Genomic DNA, 22,116 nt, shown 5'->3' on the forward strand with positions numbered 1-22,116 from the left:
AGGCCATTTGGCCTTTTGATTTCAGGCCAATTCTTGAGCAATTTAAACAGCTCTATCCCCCATCTCTTGCCTTGTATCTACAAATTATTTCCTTCTGTTCATAGATTCAAAGGCCTAACTGAATGAAAAAATTTACTCGATGAGGCAACTTGTGCACCATGAGTGTAAGCTGAGCAGAACTGCAAATTCAAAACTAAAAAAAATGAACTTATAACTTTCATTTGAAATGAAGAATAAGCAATGGAAGATAGTTTAAGATAAAAGGAAAGCAAGTTTTTTAGTTATTTACCAGCTTAACTTTTTCTCCTTTGCCCTTTCTTTCTTAATACAAATTTTATAGTTCACGATGAAGTGTTATTCTAAATCCGAAACCAAATTCTGATTGCTATTTTTTCACTGATACAATTCAGCGAGAGGGTTGGTTCAGGAGAATCTCATTCTCCTTTTTACTCAATAGTCTTAAATTTTCAGCAAGGTTCATTAGCAAGTAATTTCAGAGATTTGCCTCTTCCTGTCCTGACCCACCTCCATTTTCAACTCATCCAAAATCACCTATCCGGATTCTTTGTGCGCTGCTGAGCGAGCCCTGATAACCAACAGTGACTCCTGATCTAGCAATACAACAGTTTTACATTTTTCCTTAGTTTGATACTCCACATCATACCAGTAATAGACAATAGACAATAGGTGCAGGAGTAGGCCATTCGGCCCTTCGAGCCAGCACCGCCATTCACTGTGATCATGGCTGATCATCCACAATCAGTACCCCGTTCCTGCCTTCTCCCCATATCCCTTGACTCCACTATCTTTAAGAGCTCTATCTAACTCTTTCTTAAGAGCATCCAGAGACTTGGCCTCCACTGCCTTCTGAGGCAGAGCATTCCACAAATCCACAACTCTCTGGGTGAAAAAGCTTTTCCTCAACTCCGTTCTAAATGGCCTACCCCAAATTCTTAAACTGTGGCCTCTGGTTCTGGACTCCCCCAACATCAGGAACATGTTTCCTGCCTCTAGCGTGTCCAATCCCTTAATAATCTTATATGTTTCAATCAGATCCTCTCTCATCCTTCTAAATTCCAGTGTATACAAGCCCAGTCACTCCAATCTTTCAACATATGACAGTCCCACCATCCCGGGAATTAACCCTTGTGAACCTATGCTGCACTCCCCCAATAGCAAGAATGTCCTTCCTCAAATTTGGAGACGAAATTTGCACACAATACTCCAGGTGTGGTCTCACCAGAGCCCTGTACAACTGCAGAAAGACCTCTTTGCTCCTATACTCAAATCCCCTTGTTATGAAGGCCAACATACCATTAGCTTTCTTCACTGCCTGCTGTACCTGCATGCTTACTTTCAGTGACTGATGAACAAGGACACCTAGATCTCGTTGTACTTCCCCTTTTCCTAACTTGACACCATTCAGGTAGTAATCTGCCTTCCTGTTCTTGCCACCAAAGTGGACAACCTCACATTTATCCACATTAAACTACATCTGCCATGCATCTGCCCACTCACCCAACCTGTCCGTCACCCTGCATTCTCATAACATCCTCCTCATATTTCACACTGCCACCCAGCTTTGTGTCATCTGCAAATTTGCTAATGTTACTTTTAATCCCTTCATCTAAATCATTAATGTATATTGTAAATAGCTGAGGTGCCAGCACCGAGCCTTGCGGTACCCCACTAGTCACTGCCTGCCGTTCTGAAAGGGACCCGTTAATCCCTACTCTTTGTTTCCTGTCTGCCAACCAATTTTCTATCCATGTCAGTACCCTACCCCCAATACCATGTGCTCCAATTTTGCCCACTAATCTCCTATGTGGGACCTTATCAAAGGCTTTCTGAAAGTCCAGGTACACTACATCCACTGGCTCTCCCTTGTCCATTTTCATAGTTACATTCTCAAAAAATTCCAGAAGATTAGCCAAGCATGATTTCCCCTTTGTAAATCCATGCTGACTCGGACCGATCCTGTTCCTGCTATCCAAGTGTGCCGCTATTTCATCTTTTATAATTGACTCCAGCATCTTCCCCACCACTGATGTCAGGGTATCTGATCTATAATTCCCTGTTTTCTCTCTCCCTCCTTTCTTAAAAAGTGGGATAACATTAGCTACCCTCCAATCCACAGTAACTGATCCTGAATCTATAGAACATTGGAAAATGATTACCAATGCATCCATGATTTCTAGTGCCACCTTCTTAAGTAACCTGGGATGCAGACCATCAGGCCCTGGGGATTTATCAGCCTTCAGTCCCATCAGTCTATCCAACACCATTTTCTGCCTAATGTGAATTTCCTTCAGTTCCTCTGTTACCCTAGGTCCTCTGGCCACTATTACAAATGGGAAATTGTTTGTGTCTTCCCTAGTGAAGACAGATCCAAAGTACCTGTTCAACTCGTCTGCCATTTCTTTGCTCCCCATAATAAATTCACCTTTTTCTGTCTTCAAGGGCCCAACTTTAGTACCCTGACACCTCTCATTAACTTGTTCAGCTGAACAACAATCTGAAATTTCTGCACTGCTCTAATTCCAGATGATACTTACATAATTATTGATGAAATTGGTTTAAAAACAGGCAACATCACAAAAAGGGGGAATATTTAGTTTTACATGCCGACATACAGTAGGTAGGTGGAGACACAAAAGACTGCAAATATCTGAGCCAAAGCTCCAGTTGCCTTTGAACTCAAACTAATCTCTTGACTGACAAGAGAAATGTTAAATATTAACTCCAAATCATGATAGTCATGAATTAATAGTTTCAGTTACAGTCAAGTACAAAAAATAAACTGAGAATTGGGGAGTTAAGAGACAACAGTACAAACCATATCCCCATGAGGAGTGAAACTATAACCATGAAAAGGAAAATGGTTGAACACAAATTGAACACATCACAATATTAAGTTAATGTAATTAACACAACTGAATTATTTTGTTTCCAGTTACATGCTACATACTGCATCAAACAGATAATGTCAACTCTCTTGGAATGCCCATCAAAGAAGACTGAAAAAACCTAGAATTATGAAACGTTTTCATATAATGAACCCCATATTACAATGGTATCTTATTAGATTTCTAGGCGGTACATTCTCTACTACTCTGGTTAGTCTTAGGGCTCACTGAAACCTGTGCTGATTTAACTGGCTGGAGTGTTCACTGATATCTTTAACCTCTTGCTTCAGCAGTCCTAGGCACCCACCTGCTTCAAGCAGGCTTCAATTATACCAGTACCCAAGAAGAACGCAGTAACCTGCCTCAATGACTGTTGTCCAGTAACACTTAGATCCACTGTGATCATGTGCTTTGAGAGGTTGGTGATGAAACATATCCTGCCTGAGGAGCGAAATTGACGTGCTCCAGTTTGCCTACTGTCACAACAGGTCTCATTAGCTCTTCACTCAACCTTGGAACATCTGGACACGTGAAGGTGCATAAATCAGAATGTTTTTTATTGACTACAGATCGGCACGAATATTATTCTCCCCCTGAAGCTAATCAGTAAGCTTCAAGATCTAGGTCTCAGTACATCCTTCTGCAACTGGATCCACAACTTACTCACTTGCAGACACTGGTCTGTTTGGATTGGCAACAACATCTCTACCACAACCTCCATCAGCACAGGTGGAACACAAGGCTGTGTGCTTAACTCCCTGCTCTACTCACTTTATTCTTGTGACTGTGGGGCAAAGTAAAACTTTAATGCTATATTTAAGTCTACTGACAACACTACTGTCACTAGATAAATCAAAGGTGGTGACGAATCAGCATATAGGAAAGAGACTGAAAATCTGGCTGAGTGGTGCCACAACAACAATCTCTTACTTAACGTTAAAAAGACCAAGGAGCTGATTTATTTTCTGCAGGAGGAGGAAACTGGAGGTCTATAAGCCAGTCCTCAACAGGGAATCAGAGGTGGAGGACAGCAGCAACTTTAAATTCCTTCCTGTTATCATTTCAGAGGATCAGTCTTGGGTCAAGCACCTAAGTGCCATTGCAAAGAAAGCATGGCAGCACCTCATCTAAAACTTTGACAAACTTCTATAGATGAGCAGTGGAGAGTATACTAACTGATTGGACCACGGCCGGGTATGGAAACGCCAATGCCCTTGAATGGAAAAGCCTACAAAAAGTAGTGGATTTAGCTCAGTCCATCATAGTAAAACCCTCCCCACTACTGAGCACATCTACAAGGAGCAGTGCTGTAGGAAAGCACCATCCGTCATCAAGAATCACCACCGTACGGACCATGCTCTGTTTTCGCTGCTGCCCTCAGGAATAAGGCACAGAAACCTCAGGACTCACACCACCAGGTTCAGGAACAATTATTACCGGTGAACCATCAGCCTCTTGAACCAGTGGGATAGCTTCACTCACCTCAAACACTAAACTGTTCCCTTACCCTATGGACTCATTTTCAATGACTCTTCACCTCATGTTCTTGATATTTATTGCTTGTTTGTTTGTTTGTTTATTTATTATTATGTATTTGCACAGTTTGTTGTCTTTTGCTCATGGGTTGTTTGTCTGTCTTGTTCTGTGCATTTTTTCAGTTGATTCTGCAGTTCTTCGTATCTACTATGAATGCCCACAGGAAAATAAGTCTCAGGATTGTATGTGGAGATATAGATGTACTTCGATAATAAACTTACTTTGAACTTTGAACTTTCTTAAAAGCAAGCTCATGTATGTTTACATTTGGCCTATCCAACCAAGAGCACTATTTTTATTGCTTTTCGGTACACAGCAGAGTATCTTGAACATCTAACGACCTCTGAAATATGTATGCTTTGTAATTTATGACATGTAAATGTTCATTGTTGCATACTTCCAACAATAGTTCAGCAGTCTTGGGTAACCTTGGATATCTCAAAGAATCGCAGTATCGAACTGGTGCTTACCTGAGAGTCTGACATTTCAGAGGGTTTCTCGGTTAGACTGCTGCTCTCTGCTGGGATTAGATCATTGTATTTTGTGCTGATATCCTCATCTGAGTAATGGAGACTACCAGGACTTGGCCGTGGCGGTGATCTGTGGAAATGAGATACTTATGAAAGCCTATAATAACCCTTGATAATTAAATGCATGACATTTTTAATCAGTATTGGTTTCCCTGTTGTGAACATAGAAATGAAAGGAAATACTTTGAAAGTGGGACACACCTCACGTCACACAATTTTGAAAGCACTGTGTTTTGGAATATCACCGAACAATTTTCAGGAGTCCATTAATTTATATATGTTTGATTAAAATTTCAATAAAATTAAGACTTTTGAACTATTCAGGCAGTACTTGTCACACAAACCCAAAAACCTTTTGCAACTTTTGAATATCTTTACGTTGCTGCCAATCTTGTGAATTAAAGTATTATATCATCCGCTAGAAAATACTTTATGAAAGCCTGAGTTTGTGACGTTCTTACATTAATATATGCATTTCTTACTTTACACTTCCAAAGTGTTTCATTTCCACTTATCTAGAGCTTAATTCAGTGCTAGACAAGCAGAGAGAGAACTTTCTCAGAGGTAAAGCCAGTGAAGCGTTCCAAGTTAAATCTGAATTTGTGAACATCAATTAAATCAGCAGCTTAGGTTTTACAATTGGCCTCCAGTCCCCTTATTAGTTCACGTGAGCAGTTTGAATCTTAACTACTATTCAGTGATTCCTGCCACCATGTATGTCCTCCCACCATACTATGTAGTATGTTGTATAAAACTCCTATAACCACTGGAGTAGCAGAAATCCTTCCTGAGGAAATATAGCATTTCTGCTGACTTCCAAGAATCTCTGGTCTGTGAGCATGAAAAGTGGAAGTGTTCAGGATGGCATTGTCAGCCTTGAATTCATGCATTAGGAGCAGGGGGATGTCCAATGCAAACAACATGAGTGCATGATCTCACTAAGTACCCTTATGCCTGTCCCAGCAAGTGTCTCTTGCCCACTTATTGTACACATTATGGAATCTATATTGACCTCACCAACCAACACAAAAGCAAGTCATCTTTATTCTCAAGGCAATGCCTATAAAGGCGTCAAAAATAACCATCTGTGTGAAAGGAAATGATGACTGCATTACACAATTAATATTATAAAATAGCAAGAAAGTCTGATAAGCTGTGTCTCCATCTGGTATGAGAGCAGCAGTGCATTGGACCAGAAGTCACTACCAAGGACTGCGACAACGGCTGAGAGGATCATAAAGATCCCACCCATCCATTCAGCATCCTCTTTGACTTTCTACCATCATAATGACAAGACCGATCATGATAGGCAACAGCTTCTTCCCTCAGGCCTTTTGGCTTCTGAACTCACTGCCGCATCACATTTGAACTGGATAATTTGTACTGTACCTTACAACGTTTAATATATGCACTTTGTTTATCTATGCATAATTTATTTTTAGATTTAATTCTTACCCTCCTAAGTCAGTGTGTGCTACATGTGTGTTATGTATACTACTGTGCTTTACACCCTGGTCCGGAGGAGCTTTGTCTCATTTGGCGGCATACATGTATACAGTTAAGTGACGACAGACTTTAAAAAAGTTGCTTTGCCTGGTGTGATATGAAATGATAAAGCCCTGGAAGGTCTCAAATGAGCATATTTCAGCTTGGTGTGATTGAGTAGTGCTACACTGACCAATAAAACTCCATTGCATTGACAATACACACAAAAATAGAGCAGGATGCTCATTCCTTACAGTTTTCTACAGATCCCAGCTAATTGTACCTTTGTGTGGACATCACGTGAAATAAGCTCTATTATACATGTCAACACAAGGACTGCATTGGCACTGCTTCCTGCACGCATGCTGAGCTCATTGACTTCATTAACTTTGCCTCCAACTTTCACCCTGCCCTCAAGTTTACCTGGTCCATTTCCAACACCTCCCTCCCCTTTCTAGATCTTTCTGCTCTATCTCTGGAGACAGCTTATCTACTGATGTCTACTATAAGCCTATGGACTCTCACAGCTATCTGGACTATTCCTCTTCTCACCCTGTCTCTTGCAAAAATGCTATCCCCTTCTTGCAATTCCTCCGTCTCCGCCGCATCTGCTCTCAGGATGAGGCTTTTCTTTCCAGGACGAAGGAGATGTCCTCTTTTTTTAAAGAAAGGGGCTTCCCTTCCTCCATCATCAACTCTGCTCTCAAATGCATCTCTCCCATTTCACTCACATCTGCTCTCACCCCATCCTCCTGCCACACCACTAGGAATAGGGTTCCCCTGGTCCTCACCTACCACACACCAGCCTCCGGGTCCATCATATAATTCTCCGTAACTTCCGCCACCTCCAACGGGATCCCACCACTAAGCACATCTTTCCCTCCCCCCCCCACGCCCCCCCCCCCCCGCTTTCCACAGGGATTGCTCCCTACGCAACTCCCTTGGCCACAGATTTTAATTCCACATCCCATTCCCATTCTGATATGTCTATCCATGGCCTCCTCTACTGTCAAGATGAAGCCACACTCAGGTTGGAGGAACGACACCTTATATTCCGTCTGGGTAGCCTCCAACCTGATGGCATGAACACTGACTTCTCTAACTTCTGCTAAATGCCCCACCTCCCCCTTGTACCCCATCCGTTATTTATTTATTTATTATATACATATATATATAATCTTCTTCTCTCTCTCCTTTTTGTCCCTCTCACTATACTCCTTGCCCATCCTCTGGGCTTACCCCTCCTCCCTAGGCCTCCCATCCCATGATCCTCTCATATCCCTTTTGCCAATCAACTGTCCAGCTCTTGGCTCCATCCCTCCCCCTCCTGTCTTCTCCTATCATTTTGGATCTCCCCCTGCGCCTCCCACTTTCAAATCTCTTACTATCTTCCTTCAGTTAGTCCTGACGAGGGTCTTGGCCCGAAACGTCGACTGTACCTCTTCCTAGAGATGCTGCCTGGCCTGCTGCGTTCACCAGCAACTTTTATGTGTGTTGCTTTATACTTGTCATGCAGTTTCTACTCAGACACAAGTGTGAAGAATGATTACATGGGAAAGTTGCCATGGAAAGAAGGAAGCTTGTGACAACACCTGAGAGAATTATTAGTATCTGAAGGGAGAGGAAAAAATAATGTGAAAATGAGGAACAGGAAATATTAAGCCTATCTAATTACGGAGTCATACAGCACTGAAACAGGCCATTTGGCCCATCATGTCAATGTTGATCATCAAGTACTCATCTGTACTTATAAAAAAATCAATACTAAAAATATTGATGTCATGCTTTTGCCATCCCAGTGTCCTAACTACTGGTCAGTGAAATGGATCTAAATTATTCATAAAACAACTGATTTTTTTGGCTTTGATCTTTATCACAGGAAGAGCAATAGTATGTAATAATTTTTATCCCAATGTTGTAGTTAAATTTTTATTTGTCAGCGATAATACATTTTCTGATAATGTATTTTAATTATATAACAAAACTCAAAACTCTGATATTCTTTAATGCATGATCCAAAAAAGCAGAGTATTCAGAAACAATGCCCCATTCACTCCAGACAATGCTGTATGCAATTTATTTAAACAACCTCAGCAGCACATGATACAGTCACAAAAGAATGTTGGCTGTGTGGTTGATTATTTGCACTTCCAACAAAATCCTGTGTTCTCGGTAATTCTCGCAATCCCTAATGACTAATGTTTGCATAATTAAATTTAAACCTTCATGTTGGCAAATATGATTGCAATCCAAAGCACTTGAATATTCAGGTGTGGTATGACTGGTGTTTGGATCAGCTCCGAAACCAACTGTCTGAAATTGTATTTTGGTGATTCATAACAAACTTCCCCCGAATGATTAAACACCTTAGTTGAGTGAGAATTTTAGTTTTGCTATTCTTGTCGACCCAGCGTATGTCTTTTATCATCAAGAGTGAAGGAGGTAGTTGTGGATTTAAGTCCCACCCTATCTGTTCCAACATTCCAGTGCTACGTCTGAGGAAATGCTGTGGAATTATTGTCTGTCATGTCAAATATTAAATCAACACTCCATTTTCTCCCAAAGCAGATTAAAATGAGTCCGTGGCACTATTTAGATAGAAGTTCTGGGGAATGGTGCATTGTGAGAATTGCAATGTCCTTTTGGCTCTCCCAGGTAGTTCAAAATAATCCTATGAATTTGCTTTGAAAATATAATTTATCCCTTACTTAACTCTTTGACCAAGATCATTAAAATGGGCTGTTTGTTTTATTGTATTGTTGTTTGTGATAACTTTCTCTATATAAATGGCTTACTATGCATCCTATATGCAGGTGTTAAGTACCTCATTGGCTTTAACACACTTGGGCTGCTTAATGCTGTGAAAGAAACTATGTAAATGTAATTTTTTCTTCTTTTATTTTACTAAATCTGCAGTAAGATCCGGAAGCACAAGATCATAAAAATAGCCTGTCATTTCCATTCAATCCCTTCTGTGCACTGAGCTGGAGGTGGAAAAATACATTTCCAACATACTAGGTTGTGAAAACAAGACCCAGGCTGATATAGAAAGTTCAGAAGAGAAACAAAAAGAAAATAAGAGAAGCCAAAAAAAAACAACAAATAAAAGAAAGGACTGGTGGCATATAAAATATTTGCAGCCATGTGAATTGGGAAGAGGTTGTCAGAAGAGATATGGGATGATCAAGTTCTGAAAAGAAAGCCTCCTGAATGGAGGCAGAGGGCATGGCTGCTGAACTGAATGTGTATCTTACACCAGTCTTCACAATGGAAAAAGATGGTGCTGATGATGCTGCAAAGAAAGATGCAACTGAGATTGCATATGGGATTAATATTGACAGAGGAAGTATAAAAAAGGCTAATTGCAATTAAAGTGGAATTAAGGGAGGAATTTTCAGGGATCCTGCTATAATCTTCCAAACTTCTATAAATCAGTGTAGAGCCTGAGGAGTGCAAAAATGATGCATGGTTCTTCTCGAGATGATGATTCTCTAGAAAAATGAGTCTTCCACTAACTCATTCATGGTTCACGAAATCACATTAAATATTTCTGAGTTATGTGATTGAGTGCTACGTGAATGAGAATAATTTCCTTTTCTTCTTATAGTTCAGTGAATGATCAACCAGTTCTCTAATCAGCTGTGTAACTTCTGCTCATGTTTAGCCAGATCACTGCAAATGGAGTTTGGGTATGACTAATATTCTTTCTCTTCATTGCTCATTTCTCTCTACTTTTCTGGAAAGGGATATCAATAACAGTCCCCACGATAAGTAGTGGAGGTCTCTGAAAATTGAAAATATTCCTTCTGTCCCTCACAACAATTCAGAATGCAAGGAAGCAGCCGATCCCAACAGAAATAAGTATCATTCTGTAATGCACTTTACTTTTAAGTTATTCATCTATATAACCATATAACAATTACAGCACGGAAACAGGCCATCTCGGCCCTTCTAGTCCGTGCCGAACGCTTACTCTCACCTAGTCCCACCGACCTGCACTCAGCCCATAGCCCTCCATTCCTTTCCTGTCCATATAGCTATCCAATTGTACTTTAAATGACAATATCGAACCTGCCCCTACCACTTCTGCTGGAAGCTCATTCCACACAGCTACCACTCTCTGAGTAAAGAAGTTCCCCCTCATGTTACCCCTAAACTTTTGCCCCTTAACTCTCAACTCATGTCCTCCTGTTTGAATCTTCCCTACTCTCAATGGAAAAAGCCTATCCACGCCAACTCTATCTATCCCCCTCATAATTTTAAATACCCCTATTAAGTCCCCCCTCAACCTTCTACAGTCCAAAGAATGAAGACTCAACTTGTTCAACCTTTCTTTGTAACTTAGGTGATGAAACCCAGGTAACATTCTATTTAATCTTCTTGGTACTCTCTCTATTTTGTTGACATCTTTCCTGTAATTCGGAGACCAGAACTGTACACAATACTTCAAATTTGGCCTTACCAATGCCTTGTACAATTTTAACATTACATCCCAATTCCTATACTCAATGCTCTGATTTATAACGGCCAGCATACCAAAAACTTTCTTCACCACCCTATCCACATGAGATTCCACCTCCAGGGAACTATGCACCATTATTCCTCGATCCTTCTGTTCTACTGCATTCTTCAATGCCCTATCATTTACCATATATGTCCTATTTTGATTAGTCCTACCAAAATGTAGCACCTCACATTTATCAGCATTAAACTCCATCTGCCATCTTTCAGCCCACTCTTCTAACTGGCCTAATTCTCTCTGCAAGCTTTGAAAGCCTACTTCATTATCCACAATGCCACCTATCTTAATATCATCTGCATATTTACTAATCCAATTTACCACCCCATCATCCAGATAACTAATGTATATGACAAACAACATTGGACCCAGTACAGATCCCTGACCCCAATCTGACAAACAGTTATCCACCACTACTCTCTGGCGTCTCCCATCCAGCCACTGCTGAATCCATTTTACCACTTCAATATCAATACCTAACGATTGAACCTTCCTAACTAACCTTCCGTGTGGAACCTTGTCAAAGGCCTTACTGAAGTCCATATAGACAACATCCACCGCTTTACCCTCGTCAACTTTCCTAATAACCTCTTCAAAAAATTCAATAAGATTTGTCAAACATGACCTTCCACACACAAATCCATGTTGACTGTTCCTAATCAGACCCTGTCTATCCAGATAATTATATATACCATCTCTAAGAATACTTTCCATCAATTTACCCACCACAGACGTCAAACTCACAGGCCGATAATTGCTAGGTTTACTCTTAGAACCTTTCTTAAACAATGGAACAACATGAGCAATACGCCAATCCTCCGGCACCATCCCCATTTCTAATGACATTTGTAATATTTCTCTCAGGGCCCCTGCTATTTCTACACTAACTTCCCTCAAGGTCCTAGGGAATAGCCTGTCAGGACCCGGAGACTTATCCACTTTTATATTCCTTAAAAGCGCCAGTACTTCCTCTTCTTTAATCATCATACTTTCCATAATTTCCCTACCTGTTTCCCCTACTTTACACAATTCAATATCCTTCTCCTTAGTGAATAGCGAAGAAAAGAAATTGTTCGAAATCTTTCCCATCTCTTTTGGTTCCACACATAGCTGTCCACTCTGATTCTCTAAGGGACCAATTTTATCCCTCACTATCCTTTTCCTATTAATGTAACTGTAGAAACCCTTTGGATTTATTTTCACCTTCTTTGCCAAAGCAACCTCATATCTTCTTTTAGCTTTTCTAATTTCTTTCTTAAGATTCTTTTTACATTCTTTATATTCCTTGAGCACCTCATTTACTCCATGCTGCCTATATTTATTGTAGATATTTCTCTTTTTCTGAACCAAGTTTCCAATATCCCTTGAAAACCATGGCTCTCTCAAACTTTTAACCTTTCCTTTCAACCGAACAGGAACATAAAGATTCTGTACCCTCAAATTTTCATCTTTAAATGACCTCCATTTCTGTATTACATCCTTCCCATAAAACAAATTGTCCCTATCCACCCCTTCTAAATCCTTTCGCATCTCCTCAAAGATAGCCTTTCTCCAATCAAAAATCTCAACCCTGGGTCCAGACCTATCCTTCTCCATAATTATATTGAAACTAATGGCATTATAATCACTGGACCCGAAGTGCACCCCAACACATACCTCTGTCACCTGACCTATCTCTTTCCCTAACAGGAGATCCAACACTGCCCCTTCTCTAGTTGGTACCTCTATGTATTGCTGCAAAAAACTATCCTGCACACATTTTACAAACTCCAAACCACCCAGCCCTTTTACAGTATGGGCTTTCCAGTCTATGTGTGGAAAATTAAAATCGCCCACAATCACAACCTTGTGCTCACTACAAATATCTGCTATCTCCTTACAGATCTGCTCCTCCAATTCTCACTTCCCATTAAGTGGTCTATAATACACCCCTATAAGTGTTACTACACCTTTCCCATTCCTCAATTCCACCCAAATAGCCTCCCTAGATGAGCCCTCTAATCTATCCTGCCAGAGCACTGCTGTAATATTTTCTCTGACAAGCAATATAACACCTCCCCCTCTTGTCCCTCCAATTCTATCACACCTGAAGCAATGAAATCCAGGAATACTTAGTTGCCAATCACACCCCTCCTGCAACCATGTTTCACTAATAGCTACCACATCATACTTCCAGGTATCAATCCATGCTTTAAGCTCATCCACCTTTCTTATAATGCTCCTAGCATTAAAATAAATGCATTTAAGAAATTTCCCACCTCTTACTCTCTATTTATCACTAACGGTGCAAACAACGTTACTATTTTCTTTTTCTTCCTTCTCCCCTACATCTGTTCCTACACCTGTTCTGAGTTGCATTCCTGGAGAAAATGAAACTATAATGATGATGATAATATGAAGAGATACCTACTGCACCCCTCTGAAATGCAGCATGAAGTACGAGCAAAGCAACAAGTTTAGTGATGTTGAATTATGTGCTGCAGCAAATTAGAAAATTACCTACTTTTAAATAATTTTCTTATCCTTTTATGGCCTCTGTTAGTATTTTCGTGATGAGCAGACCAAAGGAAATCAAGTACATTACATCCAAAGGTAAATGCTGCATGTATTTCAAATACTTGGCTGTGCGGTTGGTAGTTAGAATATATTAACTTTATTCATTTCTCAATGTACTGTAGGTTATAGCGATTTTATGTCACTGCCGTTTCAGGTCCTTTGAACCATCTGGCTGATATACTGTAAATGTCTGTTTTGAAATTGCAGCTTTGGTTCAAAAAGTAGCCGTCTTAGCTTTGAAGCAGGGAATTGTTGGTACAAGACCCATAAAATGCTTTGGAATGTTATGATGTGAATAGCATTACATAATATCTCTTGACTGAAATTGAAAAATAAAATTAGATGCAATCCAAAAGATAAAGAACTCTAGACTGTTGGAAATCCCCGACAGAAAATGAGGTGCTGTTCCTCACGCTTCCATTGGGACTTGTCATATCAGTGCAGGAAGCCACAGACAATCAAACTGGTCAGTAAGAGTGGGATGGAGAAATCAGAATTGCCCATAAAGATGATAAACACATGAGATTCTGCAGATGCTAGAAATCCAGAGCAACATACACAAAATGCTGGAGGAACTCAGCAGGTCAGGCAGCATCTATGAAAATGAATCAGCAGTTGACATTTCTGGCTGAGACCCTTCATTAGGACTGGAAAGGAAGGGGGAAGATGCCAGAGCTAGAAGGTGGGTGGAGGGGAAGCAGGATAAGATAGAGGGTGATAGGTGAAAGAGAGGGTGTTGCAGTAAGAAGCAAGCAAGCGATACTGTAATTGGAAAAGCCAAAGGGCTGGAGAAGAAGGAATCAGATAGAAGAGGAGTGGACCATGGGAGAAAGGGAAGGAGGAGGGCGCCAGGGGGAGGTGATAAGCAGGTGAAGAGAAGAGATAAGAGGCCAGAGTGGAGAACAGAAGAAGAGGGAAGGGGAAGGGAAAAATTTACCAAAAGGAGAAATTAATGATCATGCCATCAAGTTGGAGGCTATCTAGATGGAATATCAGGAGTTGTTTCTCCCTGCGAGTGGCCTCATCATGGTTGAAGGGGAGGCCATTGACCGACATGACAGAACGGGAATGAGGATAGGAATTAATGTGGTTGGCCACCAGGAAATTCTGCTTTTTGCAGATGGAGTAGAGGTACTCGACAAAGCGGTCCCCAAATTTACATCAGGTCTCATTAATGTAGAGGAGGCTGCATTGGGAGTATCAGATACAGTAGACAACACCAACAGATTCGCAGGTGAAGTGTTGCCTCTCCAGGAAGGACTGTTTAGGATGCTGAATGGAGTTGTGACAGAAGATGAATGGGTAGGTGTGGCATTTCTGTCACTGCAATGGAGATTGGAGGGGAGGGACGAATGGACAAAGGAATCATGGAGGAAGCGATTCCTGTGGAGTGCGGGGGGGGGCAGGGGTGAATGTGAGACCCAATGTAGATTGGAGACTTCCTTGCCGAGCTTTTACACTCCGTCTGCCAGAACAAGCGGGATCCCCCAGTGGCCACCCATTTTAATTCCACTTCCCATTTCCATTCTGATATGTCCATCCATGACCTCCTCCACTGTCGTAATAAGACCACACTTAGGCTGGAGGAACAACACCTTATATTTCATTTGGGTAGCCTCGAAACTGGTGGCATGCACATCGATTTCTCAAACTTCCAGTAATGCCTCCCCATCCCTTCACCATTTCCCATCCCCTTTTTCCTCTCTCATGTTATCTCCTTGCCCGTCCATCACCTCCGTCTGGTGCTCCCCCCCCCCCACTTTTTTCTTTCTTCCAAGGCCTTCTGTCTCTTTCACCAATCAACTTCCTAGCTGTTTGCTTCATCCCTCCCCCTCCAAGTTCCACCCATCGCCTGGTGTTTCTCTCTCCTCTCCCCCACCTTTCAACTCTCCTCCTTAGCTTTTTTTTTTCCAGTCTTGCCGAAGGGTTTTGGCCCAAGACATTGACTATGCTTTTTTTCATAGGTCCTGCCTGGCCTGCTGAGATCCTCCAGCATTTTGTGTGTGTTGGAGGGCGGGGTGGGGGAAGTAAATGTGTGTTTTGTGGTAGGGTACCGTTGAAGATGGCAGAAGCAGTGGAGAATGATCTGTTGGCTCATGGGGTGGTAGCTGAGAAATCCTCTTCCTTCCTGGCAATCCTGATGAAGGGTCTCAGCTCAAAACGTCTACTGTTGAGTAACTTCCACAGATGCTGCCTGTCCTGCTGAGTTCCTTCAGCGTTTTGTGTGTATTGCCCATACAGATGAACACATTTGCTCTGTAAAGCAGTCACCTAATTCACATTTGGTACCATTGCTGTAAAGGAGACCACATAGTGAACACTGAATGCAGTACACAAAGTCGAAAGAAGTGCTTCACTTGGAAAGACTCTTTGATTCCCTGAAGGCTTCTCTGTTTGTAATTTCAATCTCTAACTTCTGCCACTAATAATTCATTTGATGGAACCATAAACTATCCTTATAATTACAACCCAGGAGAGATAATTTCTTTGAACTGTCCATCCCTACTTACCACCTTCACTCAATACTGTATATGGGCCCTTAACTTTATTTTCCCCTTTCCACAGATGATGCCTGCCCTGCTTGAGTGTTTTCCAGCATTTTCTGTTTGTATTAACTTGTTAAGAATTTATATCATTCTTGAATCATTTCTCTTGCTATCTGCTAATCTCTTCCAGTAACAGAATCTGGAATGATATATTTGTTCTGGTAGGTTGAAGTCAGGCACAAAACAACACAGCTTCCCCAGTGGACATAAGACAATCTTTTGATGTCATAGATGTCCATTGTCTATAGCTATCCATGTTGTATCGCTCTACGTAAACTTGCTCTAATTATTATTATTACTGGCTTGAACGGTGCTTGTACATGCATGGGGGAATTTGTGTAAAGTTGGATTTCTCCAGGTCAGGTTAGCCGAAACCCAGAGAGTGCCTTTATAGGTACTCCTAGTTTCAGACACACATAATACAACAACCATTGCAGCTCAGTAGACCATAAGTTCGTGCCACGTTTGAGGTCTTTGTCTTCAAATATTGAAGATATCAAAGGCTGACACATTGATGGTGAATTTCATCAATAATGCCTACCTTCAGTGAGATGTACCTGAAATATAGTGGAAGGGCCCCATTTTAACATAGAACATAGAATAGTACAGCACAGTACAGGCCATTCGGCCCACAATGTTATGCCGACCTTCAAACCCTGCCTCCCATATAAGCCCCCAACTTAAATTCCTCCATATACCTGTCCAGTAGTCTCTTAAACTTCACTAGTGTATCTGCCTCCACCACTGACTCAGGCAGTGCATTCCACGCACCAACCACTCTCTGAGTAAAAAACCTTCCTCTAGTGTTCCCCTTGAACTTTGCACCCCTTACCTTAAAGCCATGTCCTTTTGTATTGAGCAATGGTGCCCAGGGGAAGAGGCGCTGGCTATCCACTCTATCTATTCTTCTTATTATCTTGTACACCTCTATCATGTCTCCTCTTATCCTCCTTCTTTCCAAAGAGTAAAGCCCTAGCTCCCTTAATCTCTGATCATAACACATACTCTCTAAACCAGGCAGCATCCTGGTAAATCTCCTCTGTACCTTTTCCAATGCTTCCACATCCTTCCTATAGTGAGGCAACCAGAACTGGACACAGTACTCCAAGTGTGGCCTAACCAGAGTTTTAAAGAGTTGCATCATTACCTCACGATTCTTAAACTCTATCCCTCGACTTATGAAAGCTAACACCCCATAAGCTTTCTTAACTACCCTATCCACCTGTGAGGCATGGTTTCTTGAGAACTTTCATTGTTGGAGATCAGTGTGTTGTACAGCAGATGAGGTTGGCAGAAGATACTGATCTCATGTTGAGTGCAAAGCCCATTTCCTCATATGCTTCAAAGAATGTGTCAATAATGACTTGGAGCAGAGCCCCTGAATGGAGGGCAGATGAAACCATGCCTACACACTGCAGATTAATCACGGAAATTGGGGAGACCAGTGCAGGAGTGCAGATTGAACATCTTCAATTAGTCTTGTAGATTAGCTGAACTACAGAAGGAAGCTGTTGCAGTTGATTTGTAGCATCGTAGCAAGAAATGTTTTTAATAATGTTGGGGTCATGGCATAGTCCAGTCTGTATTGAGATGGGCACTGTTGTGGCTTGTATGCCCTCATGAAGCAAACTGTTAATACTGAATATACAGATCACACTTCACCTGCGAGTCTGTTGGGGACATCTAGTTTTATGTGGTACTCCCGGTGTGACCTTCTGTATATCGGTGAGACTCGACATAGATTGGGAGAATGCTTCACTGAGCATCTACGCTCCATCTGCCAGAAAAATTGGATCTCCCAGTAGCCACCCATTTCAATTCTACTTCCCATTCCCATATGTCAGTTCATGACAGTCCTCTACTGCTATGATGAGGCTACATTCCGTTTGGAGGTGCAGCGCTGATATATTCCGTCTGGGTAGCCTCCAACCTAATGGCAAAATTGATTTCTCAAACTTCTGGTAATTGTCCCATTCACCATTCCCCATTCTCATGTCCCTCTCTCAACTTATAACCTTACCTGCCCAGCATTTCCCTCCAGTTCTCCTCCTCCTTCCCTTTCTTCCATGGCCTTCTGTCCTCTCCTATCAGATTCCCCCATCTGCAGCTCTTTAACTCTTTCAAGAATCAACTTTCCAGCTCTTTCTTCACCCCTCTGCCCTCCCAGTTTCACCTATTGCCTACTACCTTGTATTTCTTCCTCCCCTCCCCCCACCTTCTTCCTCTGACTTCTCTTTCTTTCCAGGCCTGATGAAGGGTCTGGGCCTGAAACATCAACTGTTTACTCTGTTTCTATAGATGCTACCTGGCCTGCTGAGTTCCTCCAGTATTTTGTGTGTGTTGCTTTGGATTTCCAGAATCTGCAGATTTTCTTGTGCTTGTGATAATACTGGCTGCCATACAACAATCTCCTCCCTCAAGCAAAACCTTCCAATTGAACCACTGTTTACATTTTGTTCCTTTTAAAATTTAACAATCTACTGGATTACAGTAGTCTGTTTAAAATTGGCATTACAAACTTATCCAATAGTTGACAAAGTAACTATTCACTCAGAGTATATATTTATGTATTTGGTAGACATCATGTCAAAAAGCAGGTTATCTAAAATATATTAATAACTAAAATGAAAATTGGATTAAATCAACTGTTTAAAACTGAAGCCAAGTTTCAGTTCATCTGAAACTTTAGAAACAGTTGACAGTGACACTGGGAAAGAGCTAAAGAGCTCGGAAACAGGCCAGCAATTAACTTCTATATTTTATTTCCATGGACAGCTTAGTGCAATTATACAATTTTAATACTGCCAATTTACCAATTCCAATCAGAGCTTTTGAAATCATGACCACATGTGTCCAATAAAACCATAAGTTCGAGTATCCAGAAATAGTGTGAATAGAGTAAATAAAGTTGCTGGTCATTTTTATCCAAAGAAACACTTCCAAAATTCAGTAACAGCTAACCAAACATTGTTTTACGATTTGTGTGTGAGGAATGAAATGAACTGAAATACTTTGTTAAATTTGTGGGTTAGAAAATTGTTCATTCTGTTAACAAAAACAGTTTTAAGCCGCTGGAAAAGTATGACCTAGAAGAAAGCAGAAAAAAGAATCTCATGCAACACACACAAAATGCTGGAGGAACTCAGCAGGTCAGGCAGCATCTACAGAAATATTGATGTCTCGGGCCAAGACCCTTCTTCAGGAATGGAACATCTCATGGTAGCTTAGTGTCCATCATTTGTTTTTGGTGGGATTTTCATTCACCCTTGCACTAATATCCACTGTAAGACTTCTCCAAATGACATCAACAGGAGCACAACATGCAAAATTAATCTGCAATGAGATTTTCAGCATCATTGGTTGGTGTTTGTAAGTGGTCTATTTAAAGTCCAAACTAGGCCACTCAGTCTATTGAATTGTGCAGACCACATTGGTTACATCCTGACACCAGACTCCCGAAACAGATTCCATTTTGATTTCCATCATGGGAGAATATTACCAGGCAAACAAGGGAAGAGATCCAAGGATGTGCTTAAATCTGCCTTGAAAAGAAGATTGAAATTACATTCATTATCAAAGAATGTGTAATTTTACAACATTGAGATTTGGTTGCTCACAGGTAGCCACAAAGCAAGAAACCCAAAGGAACCCAATTTAAAGAAAAAAAATAAAAGACTAACACGAGATGCGCAAGAGAAATTAAAAAAAATACAAATCATACAAATAATTGGAATGAACAACAGCATTCCGAACCAAAAATGAGTCTTCAGATCTGAATCCTGGAGCAGTGTGGAGCAGGCCCAAAGCCTCGATTATCAGTTCATCATATTAACAGACTTGGAGCACAACAACCGGGGCAGTCTTCATAGACTCAGTGCCATGGAGATGACCATCACAGGGAATGAGCGGAATTGGCTCTCGTCCCAGCCGACACCATGTCTTTTGAGTCTAACTGGGCTAGCATTTAAATTGACCCAACAATGGAACAGCGAAAAGCTCTGGTGTCCTGGAGAGAGGAGTGAACATTGTAGCTCGTAGGACCCAGGCATCACTTCAACGAATGGCTCCGGGCCTAGACCACGCCGCCCAGCAACTCGCTCCAGGCCCAGATTTCGCTGTCCAGCCCGAAGCCGCTCTCAAACTCTTCAGATCAGTTTGACGCCCAGAGTGATCCAACCTTGCTCCTCGGCCAGTTGAACGAGCGCAGAATCTTCTCTGCCCAGGCCCCGACTTCTACTTTCAGCACCCTGAGTGATTAGGGTTGCCAACTTTTTCACTCCCAAATACGGGATAAAAGTAGCAGTCAAATACAGGACACTTGTGTTTACCCCGAGAAAGACTATCATGACCATGAAGCCTTGCGCAGGCACCTGTGTGCATATGCGTGACGTGCGCATGCGTGTACATGCCGAATATTTTCTACAAATTGGTTTTGGCTAAATCTTCCTGATTCTGATACACTGTATGTACATTATTTCTACTCTATATAGGCTGTGTATTTATCATCTCATTCCTGCTTTTACTATATGTTAGTGTTATTTTAGGTTTTATGTGTTATTGGTATGATTTGGTAGATTATTTTTTGGATCTGGGAACGCTCAAAAAATTTTCCCATATAAATTAATGGTAATTGCTTCTGCACTTTACGCCATTTTGGCTTCATAGGAACGGTCTACCTTAGCCGGGGAAATATGGGACAAGGGCAGTCCTGCATGGGACAAACCGATTTAGCCCAATATAAGGAATGTCCCGGCTAATACGGGACAGTTGGCAACCCTGTGAGTCATCCAACCTCGCACCCCTGGGCCAGCTCTACAGGCATCAGAACTCAATCTGCAACAATTCTGCAACAACCATCTTGGCTCTATCCCCAACTCACCTCACCATCGCTTACCCCTTTGCTGCTTGTGGTGAAAATTTAACACAATTTACCACAGATAAAGGTATTTTTAGTCAGATTTCTTATCTTTTTGACTACCAGAAGCTGTTGCACATGTTTGGTAGTGCAATCTTAACTGGAATGCATTATCCCCATTGACCCTTGGAATCTCTGTCCCTTGACTGCTTGTAATGGAGAAGGAGCACGTATTCAGTATGGTATTAAGAACTTTGAGGCCATGCATCAGGATGACATGGGAGGCCTTGTGAAAGCCGTGGAAGGAGAGGCCCACTTCATTAGACTCATCTGTGGAAGATTCTGAGGTTCTCATAATGGCAGAACCCACTCCTTTAGAGTGAAACTAAGCCATCCTCAATCTTTAAGTACTGTCTAAGAAGATTAAAAACTGCTTGCTTTCTCCTTTGTGACTCCTGTGATTTCAAAAATGCATGCCAGGAACATGATGCTTAAATTGACAATGCTGTTCCGTGAATTCCACAGTTAAAGTTCTCTGTCATCGTGCAATTTTCACAGACAGTATTAGATAGCTTTCACACCATGAAAGTATTTCTAAGCCACTACCTCTGAATCAGGCTGACTGTGGACTGTATTTCCAAACGTAACCACAGGCTTTCAATATGCTTGCAGGGAAGAAAAACCACAGATTTACAAGGAGTTGTGTAAGTCCAGGTCAAACTGTGTGGCATAATGGTGCCTGGATTACAGTGGTGAAAACATGATTGTGCTGGAACTTTCTGGCATCGTACCAGAGAATCCAACTCTCTAATGTTAAAACATAGAACACTTCAGCATAATACAGGCCCTTGGCTACTCTAAGATCAATCTAATCCTTCCCTCCAATAAAGCTCCCCATTTTTCTATCACCATGTACCTATCCAAGAGTTTATTAAAAGTCCCCAACGTATCTGCCTCTATCATTATCCTTGGCAGAGCGTGCCACACACTCACACCACACCCTGTGTTAAAAACTTACTTCTGGCATACTCCCAATCAGCTTAAAATTAAGCCCCATCATATTAGCCGTTAACATGTTATGCCAGATAAGTTGATATTGGAATAAGATCCACATTCATTGGAATGGGGATTCCTGCCTTGAAGATTAAATATAAAAGATAAATAAGGCAAATTCAGTTAATTA

General features: G+C 41.4%; 2 protein-coding genes across 5 annotated transcripts in view; both read right to left on the bottom strand.

Moving 5' to 3' along the window:
- rpl38 (ribosomal protein L38) overlaps positions 1-22,116 on the bottom strand; it is a 259,773-nt gene that overhangs the window by 110,333 nt on the left and 127,324 nt on the right. The window lies entirely within an intron of this gene.
- Positions 1-22,116, bottom strand: part of LOC140187285 (protein sidekick-2-like) — a 971,472-nt gene that overhangs the window by 31,048 nt on the left and 918,308 nt on the right. For 3 of the 4 annotated variants that reach the window (XM_072242443.1, XM_072242442.1, XM_072242441.1), the window contains one exon: positions 4,913-5,042. In XM_072242443.1, the coding sequence (XP_072098544.1) occupies positions 4,913-5,042 (130 nt within the window). Of the gene's footprint in view, positions 1-4,912; positions 5,043-19,302; positions 19,621-22,116 lie in introns of those variants that run through there. The other variant, XM_072242444.1, reaches the window with a different exon arrangement.

This window comes from Mobula birostris, chromosome 24 (genome assembly GCF_030028105.1).
Source record: "Mobula birostris isolate sMobBir1 chromosome 24, sMobBir1.hap1, whole genome shotgun sequence".
NCBI lineage: Eukaryota > Metazoa > Chordata > Chondrichthyes > Myliobatiformes > Myliobatidae > Mobula > Mobula birostris.